General features: G+C 44.1%; 1 protein-coding gene across 2 annotated transcripts; it reads left to right on the top strand.

Annotated features, from left to right (window-relative positions):
* The first annotated feature begins 1,210 nt into the window (after positions 1–1,210).
* GJA10 (gap junction protein alpha 10) lies at positions 1,211–15,162 on the top strand. Of its 2 annotated transcripts, none has more exons than XM_030042128.2 (3): positions 1,211–1,369; positions 4,496–5,936; positions 12,487–15,162. In XM_030042128.2, the coding sequence occupies exons 2-3, from the start codon at positions 4,512–4,514 to the stop codon at positions 12,523–12,525; spliced, it is 1,464 nt and encodes a 487-aa protein (XP_029897988.1). In that variant the 5' UTR covers positions 1,211–1,369; positions 4,496–4,511; the 3' UTR covers positions 12,526–15,162. The 2 variants fall into 2 exon arrangements, with proteins under 2 accessions (XP_029897988.1, XP_029897979.1); XM_030042119.2 differs by having other exon boundaries at positions 4,496–5,940.
* The last annotated feature ends 1,667 nt before the right edge of the window (positions 15,163–16,829 follow it).

Raw genomic sequence — 16,829 nt, 5'->3', positions numbered from 1 at the left:
AGGTAAAGCCTTAGGGACTTTGTGACTGAATCTGGAGAGAAGAGGCGCGAAAATAAAAAGCCAATGACAGGTACATGGGCTTGAGAGAGAGCGCGAGAGCATATGGATGAGAAAGGCCCGTGGAGGTCTGGGGGGGTTGGATGAATATTAACGCGTCTCTCAGGAGTAGAAAGTGTAGCGCTACTGCCCCGAAAGCGTTTGTAATGTGTGCATGAACCGTACATCTGCTGCATTAGACTGAGGCTGCAGGAAAGGTGCTGGGGCCACCACATCTGCTGCAGCGCAAGGCTCTGAAGGCATATTTAACCAGGACTTCCACGGAGACGAGTACGGCTTGTGCGAGAGAGAAGGGTGCACATAAATCTAAGATAATCCCAAAGAAGAGGTGGGGCTAGTGTCTTTTGAGAACTGGCCACTGGTTAGTGGGAATACCCTTAGGGTGAAGAGGCTGAAGTGGAAATCAGTCACGCACCTTGTAAGATGAAAGAAAAGGGCCAGAGGTTCTGGAGCAAGAGAGAAAAGAAATGGATGTTTGGGATTTCCATAAAATTTAGGCCTGGGCAGGACTAGGCAGCAGAAGCTCTTAGTATTAGAACCTGAGCTCTGGTGGGCCCGATTTCCCACAAAAATCCCATTTTGGCAACTCACCTTCCTTTTTTTAAACCTTGTCTCTCACAGATGCCAGTTCTGAATGGGCTTGAACCCAGCTGAAGACAGGTTACCGTGCCAAAAGCCTGTGTTGCTAACCAAAGACTTGAGTCTCAGTTCCTGTGGCCTCCATTTTCAAAAAGACTCAGTCTAACGCATCCTAAATTAACTCACCAGGCAACAGAGTATGAAATCGGACATGACCGATCGATCCTTGGGCATTGATTCAAAGCGAAACTAATGGAATGTAAAGAAAATGAATGTAAAGAATCTATCATACTCTAAAGGCTGCCTATTTAGCCATTTTACAAAATAAAATTTCATTTCAGAGCTGGGTGGAGGCATAATGTTTGAAGACCCGAGTAAAACAAGGCATAGGGACATGGCAAACTATTGCCATACAGATTGAGCCTTGAGGGAATGGCTTTGTTAGATGCCACTGACTAAAATAATTGCATGATAATTTTGGCTAGAGGCACCAGCCTATCATCTGATGATTTTTAAACTGTGCATGGATAGCTTAGGCTGAGTGATCTTAACATCCAGCTATAAAGAACCGAGAAGTCCGCTCAGCGTACCACGTCTATGCTTTGGCTCTTGGGAAAAAAAAAAAAATGTCCTAGCACTGTCGAAGGAAGGTCTCTGAGCTATAGCAATCGGCAGCGCTGCGTGCTCCTTCTGCAATGCTCTAAGATAGAGTAACCAAGGGCTTTCGCCTAAGGTAAGCGGCAGAAAAATAATCCTTCCTAGGGCAGTATGAAGCAATGGGAATTAAACCCAGGAGTATTTGCATCTTAGCATTTAACTTTTTCTGACAAGAAATTTAAGATTTAACTCTGCTTTTTTCAAATTACAGCTGATGAAAACCTGGCATAGATTTAATATAGAAGTGATCTGAATAGTGGCAAATGATCAAATGAACTTTATTTTAAAGAAGTAACAAAAACAAGAAATAAAGAAACTTCTCTGAAGAGAAATGGTGGATTTCCATCTGGTTCTAACTGATTACATGCATGAATTTTTATTGTTTGAAATAACTGTTCAAAAGTATTTGGACAGACACAGAGGTAGTCAGATGGTATAATGAGAAATGTCTCAGGTATGTACTATCTATACTAAAAATGGTATATTTCTAGTATACTAGGCTAGTATACTAGAATGCTAGAATTTCTAGTCTACTAGTAGACTGGAAATAATGATATGATTGATATTTGAGATTACTCTCTTACAGTAAACTGAAATTACTCTGTTACACAGAATTCAGAGAAGACCGGGGAGGGGAAGGATGGAAAAATTGGAAGCACATTGCTATGACAAGGTTGTAAAGTAGTTTTGGCTGATTTCTTAGAAACTCTGGCTTTCGTGGCTCTCCACTAACTTCTTTACTTTATACACAATGTTCACCATGTCAATATTTATGCTGTGGTTCTACCAGTGCAGATTTGAGGCAAAGTGTCTTGGTATAATAAGTTTACTTAGTGAATTAGACCACTCCTACAATTACTCTCCCCTGTTGGCTGTTATAAAGGAGTGGTGAGGACAGAGTTCTTTAAATACTGGTAGAAACAACTTAAGAAACAAAACCACATCTGTAGAGCCAGAGTGATATGTTTATACTCCTCTTTTTGTCTCTCTTACCTGGAATGGTTGCATTCACTTTCTGTTCCAAAATGAGCGACAATAATTCCTACTGCTAGGGGAATGCTAGCATTTCATCTTTGGGATTAAAACATGTCTCCCTTCCGTTTTATTCCTGCATTTACATTGTAGCATCTCACTTGTTGGCGGGGGGGGGGGGGTGGGTTGTGGAGTCTATCAATTTCGGTGAGGGATCAGCCATTCACAAGGCAGCAAATATACCCAAAGCTCCTTTGCTTAACTCTTGCGTTGCCGTCATTCAGTCACCTTTCAGGGGAAGTGGCACAGAGCAATCAGCAAGTGTCACCCACTTGTACTTGGCCTCTTCAATACTCTGCATTTGGGAGCTTGCTCTACATAAACCTCCACTTCTCGCTTTACTGAAGGTGAACTATTCTGTATCAGCACTTCCAAGCTTGGAAAAACAGGTTCAACATTTTTAGCTTGAGATGTAACATTTTCCAGTAAACATTTCGACATATGAACATTTGTACACCCACCCAACCTATGACATTGCAACAATTTGATATCTGCTCTGAATAAAATCCATACAAAGTCAGAAGAAAGATCTGACACTGTTTAAAGATGAGGAAAATGGACTACAATAATTATTGCTGACTTTTCTTTTTTCATGTATCTTATTTCAATGATATGCATGGGAGGGAAGGAGTGGGGAAAGAAGATATTCCAGGTACATCACAGCATCTAAGAAATTGCCTGACTGGCTAGGTTTCCTCAACCAGTTCCCTGTGTCAAAAGGGAATTTCATTGTATAGATTCAAATGTGCAGAAAAAAAACCTCCAAATGCAGAAATGTGATAATAAAGTTTGTAGGGTGCCTGTGCAGACAATGACTGCGCCGTTGGTTACAATTGAAAATCTTTACCTGCAGTGTGGATAAATACAGCCTCCAAGCAGAATCGTGCTATGGGGGATCATGTCATAAACCATAACCAAGTTATATTGATAATGGTGATCTCACACGGCTGTGCTATCAATTAAAACTGTGTAAGATTTAGGGTACTGCAACCAGGCACTCTTAAAAAAACTTAGAAATTGCACTTTACTGAAGGTTGTGGTTTCGTGGAATTTGGGAAGTTTTGAAAGTACAGTAGCATAAAAAATTTAAGTGCAAACCCTAAGGTAGATATGATCCCAGTTGCTGTCAATATTTTATTACCACGTTAGCAGAAAAAAATTCCAGGGACGCAATACCGAACATGTGATGCATTCACAAATAAACAAATACCTTACATTTCAATTCCCCACATTACTTGAAGCTCCTGAATAGTTACCAGAGAAGCGGCTTGGAAATCAAGCACCTGGCAGCAGAAGGTAGATCAATTTGCTGGTGATTCAAAGAGATTCTGGGAAAGAGGTAGTTAAAAAGATCATCTCACGCTCACAGCTAAAAATGTCCACATCACTGCACTATGTAATCCCTGTTTTCTTTCTCTCATATGTTGAAATTTATAATGGAGATGAAGTCCTGGTGATTCAATAAGACTTTAAGTGCATAAAATTAAAGATATTAATCCTAGAAACACTCGTAGTTTATTAACATTATCCTAGAACTGAGGCTACTTACACACATACAGCTATGTGTAAATTAGCTATGTATTTGTAGTTTCAGGAATCCAAGTGAGAAACTTTTGGATTGTTACCCTGGTAGATGGGAAAATATTGGATGGATGGCACTAATAATGCTACTGCCTTGGGGCAGAAAATGAAACATTTTTCCGTCACAGTTATGCGATACATCTCAAAACTTTATCAAACAAAAGATAGCCACGAGCATTATGTATTATGGCAAAACTATGGCAAAGTCACAGACAGTGAAATGGAGTGGGTGTAGAATTAAACTACAGTGGGCAAAGGATTTGCAAAGTGAAAAAAAGTTATCTTCTTTCCCAGTGGGTAGAAAGTAGTGTAAAACTGTAGGCAGTTAAGAAGTACAGTGGCTTACAGCTGAAATCAATCTCTCTTAAGCTTAAAATAATCTCACATTTGCATCTTTCACCAGTAATCATAAAGTCTGCCTTCATTTAAGGACCCATTAAGTAGAAAATAATGATGAACTTCTAAGAGCTCTCCTGCTATTAGAAGAATGTATATGAAAGATCATTATTTTTAAAGAAATACTGACAAGGGCCATTTCCAAAAGTAATCCAGTATTGTACTAAAATAACATAATTTTGGGGTATTTCAGATATGAACCTCTGACCATGGGGGACTGGAACCTGTTGGGCAGCATCCTTGAAGAAGTGCACATCCACTCCACCATAGTTGGCAAAATCTGGCTCACAATCCTGTTCATATTCCGGATGCTGGTGCTGGGAGTGGCTGCCGAAGATGTCTGGGACGACGAGCAGTCCGAGTTCATCTGCAACACGGAGCAACCCGGCTGCAGCAATATCTGTTACGACAAAGCCTTCCCCATCTCTTTGATCAGATACTGGGTACTGCAGATCATATTTGTCTCTTCTCCGTCGCTAGTTTACATGGGCCACGCGCTCTACAGATTAAGGGCTCTCGAGAAGGAGCGTCAGAAGAGGAAAGCCCGCCTGCGGGCTCAGCTGGAGGATCTGGAGCCCATGCCCGAGGAACACAGGAGAGTGGAGAGGGAACTGCGTAAGCTGGAGGAACAGAAGAAAGTGCATAAGGCGCCCCTGAGAGGGTCCCTGCTGCGCACCTACGTCCTACATATCCTGACCCGGTCGGTGGTCGAAGTGGGCTTTATGATAGGTCAGTATCTTTTATACGGGTTTCACATGTCCCCCCTGTACAAATGCACTCGGCCCCCTTGCCCTAACACGGTGGATTGTTTTGTGTCCCGACCCACAGAGAAGACCGTCTTTATGGTTTTCATGAACAGCATCGCCGCGGTCTCCCTGTTCCTCAACATCCTAGAAATCGCCCACCTGGGCCTCAAGAAGATCCAGAAGAGCCTCTACTGGCGGCCGCGGCGGCCGGCGGGCCCCGCCGAGGAGGACACCAGCCTCTACAACTCCAAGAAGAGCTCCGTGGTGCCGCCGGCCTGCCCGGCCAGCGACGCCGCCCCGCCGCCGCCGCCGCCGCCGCCCCACGCCCCCGCTCCTCCCGCCGCTCCGGCTCCGGCTCCGGCTCCGGCTCCGGCGGGGCCGCCGGGCCGTCAGCACCGCGGAGAGCTCCGCGGCGCCCCGCCGCCCCGCCGCCGGCACAGCGCGGCGCAGCACCACGGACAGCACCCGCCGCCGCCGCCGCCGCCGCCGCCCTCGTCCAGCAGCGAGGAGGCGCCGCGGGCGGCGGCGGGCGGCCCCCCCGGGGCGGCGGCGGGGGCGGCGGCAGGCGCCCGCCGGGTGCCCCGCAAGCACAGCCGGGTGAGCCTCCGCCGCGACCTTGACGAGGAGCGCGGCGACTCCCCGGACAGCGGCCACTGCCCGGGCACCCGCAAGTCCAGCTTCCTCTCCCGCGTCCTCACCGGCAGCCGGGCGGGCAGCGACAGCGAGACCCCCGCCTCCCGCGGCGGACCCGGCCCCGGCCCCGGCTCCGGCCCCGGCTCCGGCTCCGGCTCCGGCTCCGGCCCCGGCTCGGAGGGGAAGCGCCGCGAGGAGGGCAGCCCGCCCAGCAGCCCGCCGCCGGCCGCAGCCACGGGACGCCGCGTGTCGATGGCAAGTAGGGCCCCGGGGTGGCCCGCGGGAGGGGGCGGCGGGGGGGGCCCCGGCCCCGGCGGGGCGGGCGGCCCCGGCTGCCTTCCCCGGCCCCGGGGAGGAGGGGGCCGGCCGGGTGCGGGGAGCGGGGAGGCTTGGGCAGGGCTCCCGGCACAGCCCGAACGCCTGGCGTCCTCCCGCACGAAGGCGAGCTCCCGCACGCCCGGTCTCCTTCTGCGGTGAAAGCAAAAACATCCCTGGGAAGCTACGGAGTGCCGAGGGTCTCTACGTCACCCAATCTCGCCTTCTTTATACCCGTTACACCATCCCAATCGCCCTGCCGAGGACTGTCCCCGGGGAAGCTTGCTCCGCTCCAGCCTGCTCGGGACTGTAAGAAAGGGAAGGCTTGAGTGCGTCGAGTTCAGCGGCTCAACTTCTCTCAGCTGCAGGGGGTTTCTCCCAGAGGCGACCACCGAGTCGAGTAATTGCTCAATGAATAAGTCAAAAGATCTACATATAAAACACCAAATAATTGCAACGCCAGAGCCAACGCCGACGGAATTGCATTTTCAGCAGCTGTTCCTATTCCTTGGTCACACGCTCTAAGCTCAGTGTTGGTAAGATACGGTGCTTGCATTCAAGAACCAACGAGGGTTTTTTTTAAAGTAGCTTGAATTCTGATTGCCCCAGATGATGGGATTTGTCCTCTGAGAGCAAAAAAGCTCCTTTACAAATGCTTGCAGAAGCAAGCCCTTAAATGCCTTTTTACAGGGCATGTAATAAACAGAAGATTCCTTCACACAGTACTCAAAGTGACAGGTTCTGTTCAATTTTTTTTCTCACTCTGCCTAAAAATAAATACTTTTTCTAAATACAAAACTAACAAAAGCAAGCAATCAAACAAACAACTTCAAATCTTTTATGGTAAGAAGCACAAGCCACTCACACATTGCTCATCAAAAACCTGTTTGTTTGTGGGTTCCAGTTCTCCTGGAGTTATAGTTTCTACAATATATAATCAGCATAAGCCATGTTAAGTTGTCACTTAGATGCAATTTAACCACTTTCACTTTGATGTTTCTAGTAGAGGGAGAGGTCCTAGAGTCCAATCTGTCAGTCTGCTGGTTTTTGATACTCAGATGAGAAGGCTCTTTAAAAAGGTGAAGTGCAAAAAGTTATTCAAGCAAGACAGAATTTCAGTAGCCCCTGTTGAGAACTCACAGAAGTTGCCTGGCAGCTTTTACTGTTTAATGACAATGATGCTGTTTTCCAGGGGAGATCTTACAGAGAAATATAGTCAGTTTGCAAAGCAATGCCATTACTCTTGAAAGTAACACTCTTCCAGCATGCTGCCTTTGGGGATCATTATGCAAGGGACTGGTACTAGCATTTTAAAATGTGACTCCTGTAGGTATGCTACCTGTTGCTTCCTACTTACTGCATATGATATTTTAAAGTAAAGGTGCTTCTATATACAGTTGAGCCAAGATTTTGGCAAATGCACTTTACTGCTAGCACTGCTACAGCATTTTATGAATGCGAATTTCAACACACAAATATGCTGGTGCATCACAAAAGTTTTGAATCTGGGCATTAAAGCTTGTGTAAGCTTCTGGTCTGAATTTCCCAATTCCTATATTCACTATTTAATTTTGGTTGTCAAGGGCACTCAGAGCTGGTTTGATTTGTTTTAATTTGACTTCCAGGAGACAATCATCATGTATTAATGTTTAGATAAAAGAAAAATATGTATGATTAGATTTACCTGTGTGAAAGGAGCATGCAAAAATTAGTGAGTCTATCTAAAAAAAAAAAAGTACTTAAAAGGAATAGTATTTACAAAATTCCAACTGAAGCACACAAAAAAAATTACCTACTGCCATGCCTGGTTAATAGTGACTTGCAACAGTAATGCAGAGAAAGGACAGACACTTTTTAACATAACAATGATCCACATGTACAAACATTTTCTAAACAGCCAAAATACAGTCTATACTACCCTGGATTTTACTAATCTAAGCTGGATAGCCAAATGGAGCAAAACCATAGTGGAACCCACACTGTTCTTCAATTTTCTTTGATAACTTTTCCAAACTATCATCTTTAGTTCCATACTGGCTTGAACGTTTTCTTTTTCCCTTCATCCATACCATTCTGCCAGAATTTGTCTGTAGCATTCTTTGCATTAGCTCAATGAGAGAGGAGTATCAACTTAACATTACAAATATCACTTTCTGTACCTCAACAACCATTCTAGCACCCTCCAGTCAAACACATACCCACGCTCTGTGCTAAGATAGCAGGACAACCGCAACTGCCCACAACCACCGTAGCTTCCTTAGCTGAAAGAAAATCTCAAAGCTATACAGAATCAATCCATCTGACACTGCAAGAATATGCATACAAGTCAACTGTGTCCTGTGAGTCATGGCATTGAAAGGACCGAACAGATCTAATAGTACAGTTACGGATGCTTGACCTTTAGCCAGTGATGAGATTTTTTTTTTGAGCAATATTATCAATGCCATTTCCACACCAAACTTGAGTCTCTAACAGATAAATAACTATTATTAGGGACAACTAAATGTTGTAAAAGTTACCTCTCATAATGTATGGCACCCTCTTGATCAAACCAGGAAGACTAGGAGGTGGATAGTAGTTGGCCAGGTCATGATCACGTGATTTTTTTCCAAGAAAGTACAAAACTGCATCCCTCAAACAGAACAGGAAATTCATCTTAGGACTTCCTTTTTGGAGGAAAGGGTACTTTGGACCCTTAAGAGAGAATGCATTCAACCCTTCCTTGAAAACCCTTATGAAACAGCTCAGTAGGATATTGAATACAAAATGTATGTTTGGCATGAGGATTCCTCAACGTTTCAGACTTCAGTTCAAACTAGACAAGCTATATATATAGAAGAAGAAATGCCCTTCCCGTTGGTAGGATTTGTACAGACCAACCATGTTTGGCCACAATGCAAACTAACAAGGCTATTTAAAACTTCCTCGTCTGGAATTGGTGGAGGTGAAGAGCCATTTCTTCATTTCATGTCCAACTGTGGCATAAAACCTTGAAAAAAATATTTACACTCCGACTATTTAGTTTTACACCCAAACCACTCACTCTTCATACTCTATTCAGTTTCTTGGTCATTGCATTGTCCAAAGCTATCCATTATTCAGACTGGGAAGCAAAAATGAGAGAGGCAGAAATCTTGAAAAACTTATTAGGCTGAAGGCTTCTCAAGACACTCTGATCCATTGGGAAAAAGTATCTTTTCCTTGAGCTGCTGCTGGTCAAATTTTAGATCTATTAGGTTCTGAGGACAGACCACCAAAACTGGACCTTCATTGCATCAGGGAAAGCACACGGCAAAGCATAGGAGGAGAGATCCACTGCATGCCATGAGGGTAATTTGCAACTGATTTCAGTCCACCTAAACACAACGACAAGAGCATCACCAGCTATACGTGTGAGCTAATCTCAACTCGATGGAGACCTGGGGTAAATAACGTTACAAAACTCTACATTGACAAGGGAATTCAGGATCTGTGTGTGGCTGAAACCAGGCTATCTGCAAACCTCCAAAACCTTAGTACTGAGGAACGCAGTCAGCATGCTTTGAAGTGATAGCAAACAATTTGTTCACTGATAACTGTCTCCAAGCTAATAATTTCCAAGGCTCACTTAGAGGATACATCTTAGAGAATACATGGCACCTTATCTTCTAAGAAATATTGCGGGTACACAGATAGTTCTGCCCTAAGTTTTGCATCTTTTGCCACATTTTAACTTTTATTTAAAAGGGGAGATACAGCTATGGAGCAAAGGGCCACCTTCTGCATGGTGCTAGGCTGCCGGCCTCTCTTCGGCAAGCAGGCCTTAAATGGCTGCTTTTCACATACAGCTCAGTGAAAAGAGCCACGCTGAATTTAGTGTAACTACAATCACAATGACAACTGGGGGTTGGATTCACAAAGCTGTGTAGGAATTATGCTGCTGTCAATAAGATTCTGCACATGAATGACATTATGAGAAAAAAAAAAACAAACCCCAACATAATTTGCACCAGTCAGGCCCTTGACTGGTGCATGATACATTCTTAAGTCTGATAAAATTAATAGGCTGATGCGGTCAAAGGTCAGTATATAACTAGTACACATACAATCTGTGCTCTCTTGAAAATAGGTGGGGCCAGGAATTACAGCCTACAATGGGCATCTAGCGCTTGGAGCGTTGCACTAAGGGGTAGTGTCTCATGGCCTCATGCGTGCAAGGCTCTGTGAAGCCATTGGGACCATTGAATAACTCTCTTTTTCTCTCTGGGGGGATAAAATAAGAGGAGACCGGAGCACTCCAGCTGAACAGCTAGAGAGGGAGAGAGCTTTACTTCCAAAGTCAGCCTTTGCCAGAGTCAAGCAGTCTTCCTCCTTGGCCATTTTCGACAAACCCAAGGAACGATTGCAGAACATCGGAAAGCTCAGCTGAGCATGGCCACAGCCTGGCGTTGCATTTTTCAGAGTGTCACAGTGTCATCACGTGATTTCTACAAAAGCTGGAGGCTGTGTGATATTTCATTGCTAGCTGGGTTTGAAGTCTTTTGCTAGCTGTGTCTCTCCCCGCCTTTCTAAAGCAGAGGCCTCCAGTTGCATGCTACCTGAGCGTGTCCAGCATCAGTTCTTTTTGGCCTATATATAATAGTTTTCTAAAGAATCCTAAAATGTGCTCTAAAACCTATGAGTTTTAATTTGATTAACTGGAAATGGGAGTATTTATGCTAGGTTGGCAACTCTTCTCACAAAGACACCATCCTTCAGATGACTTGGAAGTAAGTCATCACATTTGCACCCCAAGCCTAAATCTGCATCGAGAGAACCACTGTGCTACTCCTCTTGCTTGAGTATCCGAAGATATACCAAGAAGATGGGAAGACTTGACATTATCTAATGGCCGTATTTCTTCATTGAGCCAAAATAAGTTCCTGGAATCACAAAACAAAATTGGAAGTCATTAGAAGATTTATAATATTCTTAGCAATATTTTAGCTGAACCGCTGTCCTGGGAAACCAAAATTATTAGCTCAAGATTTTCAGAAAGAATTAGGCATTTTAGGCACTCAACTTCAGATTTTTGTTTTTCAAGAAGTGCTGAGTTTTCCTCACTGTCACATCTATTCCTTATTCTTTAGCCCACCCTCTCCTCCAGAGAGCCCTGTGCTGTCAGTGTCATTTCTTTAAGTCTATATTTTTGGCTACAAAGTAATCAATGTATCTTTAAAAGCAAGGCCCCCTCCTCACGGTGAATGAGGGAGATATAAAGCTGATAATGAAGCAGCTGGTAAAGCTGATACTCTCAGCTCACAGAATTGGATGAAGATAGGGCTGCTGATTTTATTCATTTGCAGAAAAGAAAGTCTCTGGGGCTGAAATCCTGGCTCTGCCAAAGTTGGGGAAATTTTACGATTCACTGGGTCCAGCTTCCCTCACTGCATTGCTTTTTTATTCCTCTGTGCTGTTCAATTCTTTTTCTACTTCTCAATTCTCCATTCATCTTTGAGCCTTTTACCCAGTGGGAAAATACTCCATAGTAAGCAGGATATGAAAGAAAGAGCCGCTATTCAGCCTGAATGCTTGCAGTCTTCTCCAGAACAAGGCATGTTTACTCACCCTTTTCAACAACACTTGAGGAATAAATATCCACTCATTTAACTAGCTGCTCACCCGCTCTCGCTCCTCGGGCTGGGAACAGTTTGATAAGAGTGAATGTACATTGAAACAACAAACCTGATAACTGCCGAGGAGTTATTTAGACAGCTGAGCTCCACCAGGAAAATCCAGAGGCGGGGTAAGGGACTGGTAAAAGCCAGTGTTCCTCTAGGATGTTTAAGAATCCTAAAAGGTATTCACATTTACACCTGCTGGTAACTACTGCTGGTTTTGTACAGTTTTTCTATGCAAACACCTCTTCTTTTTTGAAAAAAAAACCCCCCATATTAAATGCCACAGTAGTTGTATTTTATTCTGCCCTGGAGCACTCAGGAGAACCTCGTGGTGATGACAGCCAGTGTACCAATTATCCTGCAAAAGCTACTTGGTCACCCAAAGGTAACCATTCACCAGTTGCACAAACACAAATAAACTTTGGGGGTCAGCAGCAGTTGACAACTAATGAACCCCTCTGAGGATTTCTGCAGCAACAGATGTATAAGCTGGATTTTAGAAAGTGGAACTCGCTTAATTGAGTTCATCTTGGTATGGTTTTAAAGCAATCAAAAATATACAAAACCCCTTGACATGTAAAGCAAAGGACTCTAGGATAGGTCCACTGCTTTCAAGCAAGTTACTTCAGGGATTGATGTGTTTATTTTGGTTTAAAAGCACGGTGTTCCCCCTCTCTCCACCCCCCCTTAGCACTGAACAAAGCCCTACAAGGTAAGTATGTTGTCAGCTGAACACCCGATTTCCCACTTTCCCAACTATATGTGTGCTGGGGTTAATTACTGTGATAACATTTCTTTTTCACCTCTAAGCCAATTCAGCTTCATGCTTTCTTTCTCTTGTTATCTTTCAGAGCATGCTCCTAGAACTATCATCTATCATGAAAAAGTAATGACATTCTGAGAAGAAATAAACTAAGGGATTGAGCACAAACTGCCTTCAGCAAAGAGATAAAAAGCAGATTATCTATTGCTATGTTCCCCTCTCCCGCCACTATAATGCTAAATTCATAGTACAGTGTAAGAAAGCAAATATTTTATTCCTCCATTTTACGCCAATCCCAACCGTACCGTACTCTGATTGTTGGTGTTAAGGGGTAGCTCGCTCCATGACTCAAGATTTTTCTCACGTAGACTGAGCTGGATCTGGTCAGTGTGTGCTGCCACTGCAGAAATAGCCTTGTGTCTTTGGGAGAACATTTTGGGATGTACAACTTGTTGTGCATGCTAGCAGTGTTCATATCAGAAACCAGCCTGATCCATTGACCTTCGAGGTAGCGGAAGACCCAAGGCACCTACAAGAAAGGGTTAGTTTGATTTGAAAGTAACCTGGAAGGCTACGTGGCCTCTATCTCCCCAGGCTTCAGCAGCCAATGAATAAAAGATGGAAGAAACACTCAAGGAATCTGAAGGGACAGAGAATTTGAGAGAGATAAAAAAACCAGCTGAGGAATATGCTGCTGCTCGTCTGGCTGTGCTAACGCAGTCCTCAAGCTCTGATAGAGACTTTCCATGCTAATGTAGCCTCCTCATAGCTAATACTTTTGGCTTCAAAATCGAAACTAAGTAAAATCAGGCAATTTATTTTAAGTGCAAAACATCTGTGCTTTTCTTCAGTTTGCTGTTCAAGAAGATCTGCAAGGTATCACCTCAGGGCCATGAAAATCTTATTCCCTTCACTATCTCATTAGTTCATATAGAGGAACTGAAAGACACGTAAAGCCCAAAAGAGCTCATTTTCAGTTTGCTAGGACAGACTGGCTCTGGAAGGTTGGATTTCTGGGTTGTATGCAGCCCAAGAAAGCAGTCCTTCCACTTGTGTATCTGGAAAATAAAGCACCTTCCGCTGACTGTCCCTGACCCTGTTTCTGGCCACATGCTTTTGGCTGCTTTTATTTGTCAAGCTTATTGTAGCTCGCATTTGCTATCACCTCAACAGCAGGCAATGCTTGGAACAAGCTTGTTTGCTATGCCAGTTTGCCTAAGCATAAAAATCCTCTATGACTTGACAACTCTAAGGCAAAGCTAGCAGAAAGCAGGTCAGCAGGAAAAAAGAGTCAAGCATAAAGATTGCTTGAGATTACAGTGATGTTGTTCTAGTGCACATGATTTACATTCGTATTCTGCCTCACTACAAACTCATTGACAGTTTGTCTGTGCATTTGTTTAGCATTTTAAGGCAAAAAAAAGGAAATACTTAAGATGGTGGCCATTAAGTGCCAGCAACAACTGATCAGGGATGGAGAAACAGCTTTGCTAAAGTACATTCTCTACTGCCAGGCTATGTGTACATGCGGTGGATGCTACATCTTCTGACAGATTTGAGGGGGTGGGAAGCTTTCTTCATATATGCTCAACAGGAAGATTCAGAGAACTGGGGAACTCTGGAAAGTAACGTTTGATCTTCTTCCATGAGAATTTTAAGATAGAAAAATCGCAGGCAACTTTCACTGCTGCAGACGGAGGAGGATGCAGTTTGCCTCCCTGAGGATGGTGGCCCAGGGCACACAATTTACGGTTTCTTGTCTGGTGATAAAAAAGCCTGGGGACCTCCCTCTAGCAGCTTGCCCTCCTCCCCGCTCCCCGCAGCAGCAGCCCAGCAAGTGTGTGGACCAGGGCAGGACAGCTGGTCATGCCAGGGACCCTTCCCAGGTCTCCTCCTGCCAAGCTGTTGAGCAGGCTCTCAGGTTGCCTCCAGCCCAAGGAGAGAGGTGGCTGCCATGAGGTTGGGAGTTCCAGAGAGCAAACACCCCCTGCTAGACTCCGCGCCCTGCTTGTGGTAATAGCACCTAAGGCCGTTATAATTCCTTCTTTCCTTTCTGGATCTTCTGCAGTGTAAGGGATGCTAACGGTCCACGGCCCAAGTCCCCCCCTCAGAGAGGAACACTACTGTATTTGGGTTACACACAGAGATTTTCAGCTGTGTTTTGTTTCTACAGAAACCTCTCAGTTTCTCTCAGGTTTTTCGTAAAGGGGAAACAAACTCCAACCTCTCCCCTTGCCTCCCAACACATACACTGTCACTTTAGAAGACCAAAACAAAGACTTGGCAGAATTGCCATAAGTCAAGCACTAGGGGAATGGGTATAGCTACAGCTTATTTGATCTTCCAAAACAACGTATTTCATCTTTGCAATGAAATACCCTTGGCTGTTCCTGCAGCAGATCAAAGATAACTGGATCCCTGGATCAAAGACGACTAGTGAATTAGCCATGGGACCACGTGACTGGAGGTCTCTTCATCAGTCCAGAGGTTCGCCGCGCAGTATCAACCACATCCAACCTACCCTCCCGAATCTTACCTACAACCCATGGGTTAACTGAGCACTGCAACATCAATTTCAGAGTCAAGCTGAGTCGATTTACAATACATAATGATATGTCTTTATTTCATCAACAGAAATGGTGTCTAGACAAAATTCAGTTAACACTAGCAATTCAAATGAATGAAAAGGGTCGGGTGTTTTTTTTTCATTTTTGTTTTTTGCACAATACTGTATTTACAATGAGTAAATGACATTTTAAATTCATTAGTTCATAGCAATGCTTTCTTCCAAAAAGGTAAAAATTCTTAGTAACAGAGAGTAAGCATCAACAGCCACCTCATTTATTTATACAATAAAAATCACAAGAAACCACAGTCACCTAGAAAAAAAATAAAGACAAGCTTAAGAACTAGTACAATAAAATGATGCATTGAATTGTTACATTAATCGCATAGAATTTGTGTAAAAAGTATGTAGAAAAAACACCTGATGTAACCTGTTACAGTCATTGACCAGTTATGAGAGGTACAGAGGGTTATACAGGTAGATATGTGTGAAAACTGTCCATACTGTTTGACCTGGGGAGGAAGAGAAGAGGGGTTGCACCCCCTTGCATACACTGATAAAACCCTGTTTTGAATATGGCCTCTGAAGTTTGTAAGGCATATATAAGAGGTGCACTTGTAACCAACTGGTTCTGGAACAAACTCTTAGGGCATCCCCACCCTTGAAATCAAAGGTGATGCTTGGAACTACGAGTAAACAACCACGCATCGAATATCACCAGAGTGTTTAGTATCATTCCTGCCGGTCTGAGGGATCCAGATAGCTTCAGGCAGAGCAAACGTAGTAGTGAGAACAGGACCGAGACCGTGCACGTTTCTCTCGGGTACATCACAAAGGCAGGGTAACGCCGGCCTGGACCCCCGGCGTGGGGCAGCTGCTCCCTCCTCTGCCCCGTCCCGCAGGGTGGGCTCCTCTGGCTGCAGGGACGAGCCCAGCCGGCGACCGCAGCCCCCGCTCGGCTCCCTCCGAAACAGAAGGGTCGTTTGGGTTCGTAGCCTGGGACCGTCTCTGCCTCTAAGCAATCAATGAAATCAAACACTGCCAGTTGCCATTTCTATTCTGGGACGCTAGTTTCTTTCTGCATGCCCTTAATTAGCCAAAAGGGACAACAGTGGCACTGCATGAACCAGGCGGTGACTTTCACCTGCGGGAAGGGCTCTGCCCGCAGTCGCTAAAATTCGTACAAGAACAGGAGTCATCTAACTGGCTTTTTAGCAGCCATTTGCTTGGGGTAATGACCTTTTAAAAAGGTATTTTTAGCATCCCTTCCTGCCGAAAAGCAATTTTACTTGCAAAAATGGCAACGTTATCGTGTAATACCTTCAAATGCTTATCAATATTTGACTTCGATATAAATAATACCTATCTTGGTGGAGTGTAGGAAAATACTGTACACTTAGTCTTTGCAAGTAATGCCATTAAAATTTTGAGAGTAAAGGGAATAATTATTCTACAGACCACCAACAATAGATCTTTTAAATATAGACACACTATTTGAACATATGCATATACACATATATTGTATTCTACAGCATCAGATCTGATGCCTGAGTCATGAAATACTCCAGGGAGTATTATAAATATACATATATGTATTATGAACAGGAAAATACACAAACACACACTCTGACTAGAATTATAGATGTATGTATACATACATACATGTATTATATATATGGATGTAAAATTAACTTGGACTGTGTTGGCAGAGACAAAACTGAACCGAAGTCAAAATCTGTTGAGAAAAATTCTAGCAGGAAAGAGAGCATAAGTTCTTTATGTTAATAGTTTTAGTTTCACCTCACTTCCGATAAAAATAAACCACTCCATACTTAGCAGATCCCCTCCTTATGCAAGGCCATCAG

The sequence above is a fragment of the Aquila chrysaetos genome, chromosome 2 (assembly GCF_900496995.4).
Source record: "Aquila chrysaetos chrysaetos chromosome 2, bAquChr1.4, whole genome shotgun sequence".
NCBI classification, from domain to species: domain Eukaryota; kingdom Metazoa; phylum Chordata; class Aves; order Accipitriformes; family Accipitridae; genus Aquila; species Aquila chrysaetos.
This window is presented reverse-complemented; position numbering and strand designations above follow the sequence as displayed.

Coding starts and splice junctions, on each gene's coding strand:
- GJA10 (XM_030042119.2), top strand. CDS start 4,512: ATGGGGGACTGGAACCTGTTGGGCAGCATCCTTGAAGAAGTGCACATC. Junction 5,941..12,486: donor ACGCCGCGTGTCGATGGCAA/GTAGGGCCCCGG, acceptor GTTATCTTTCAG/AGCATGCTCCTAGAACTATC.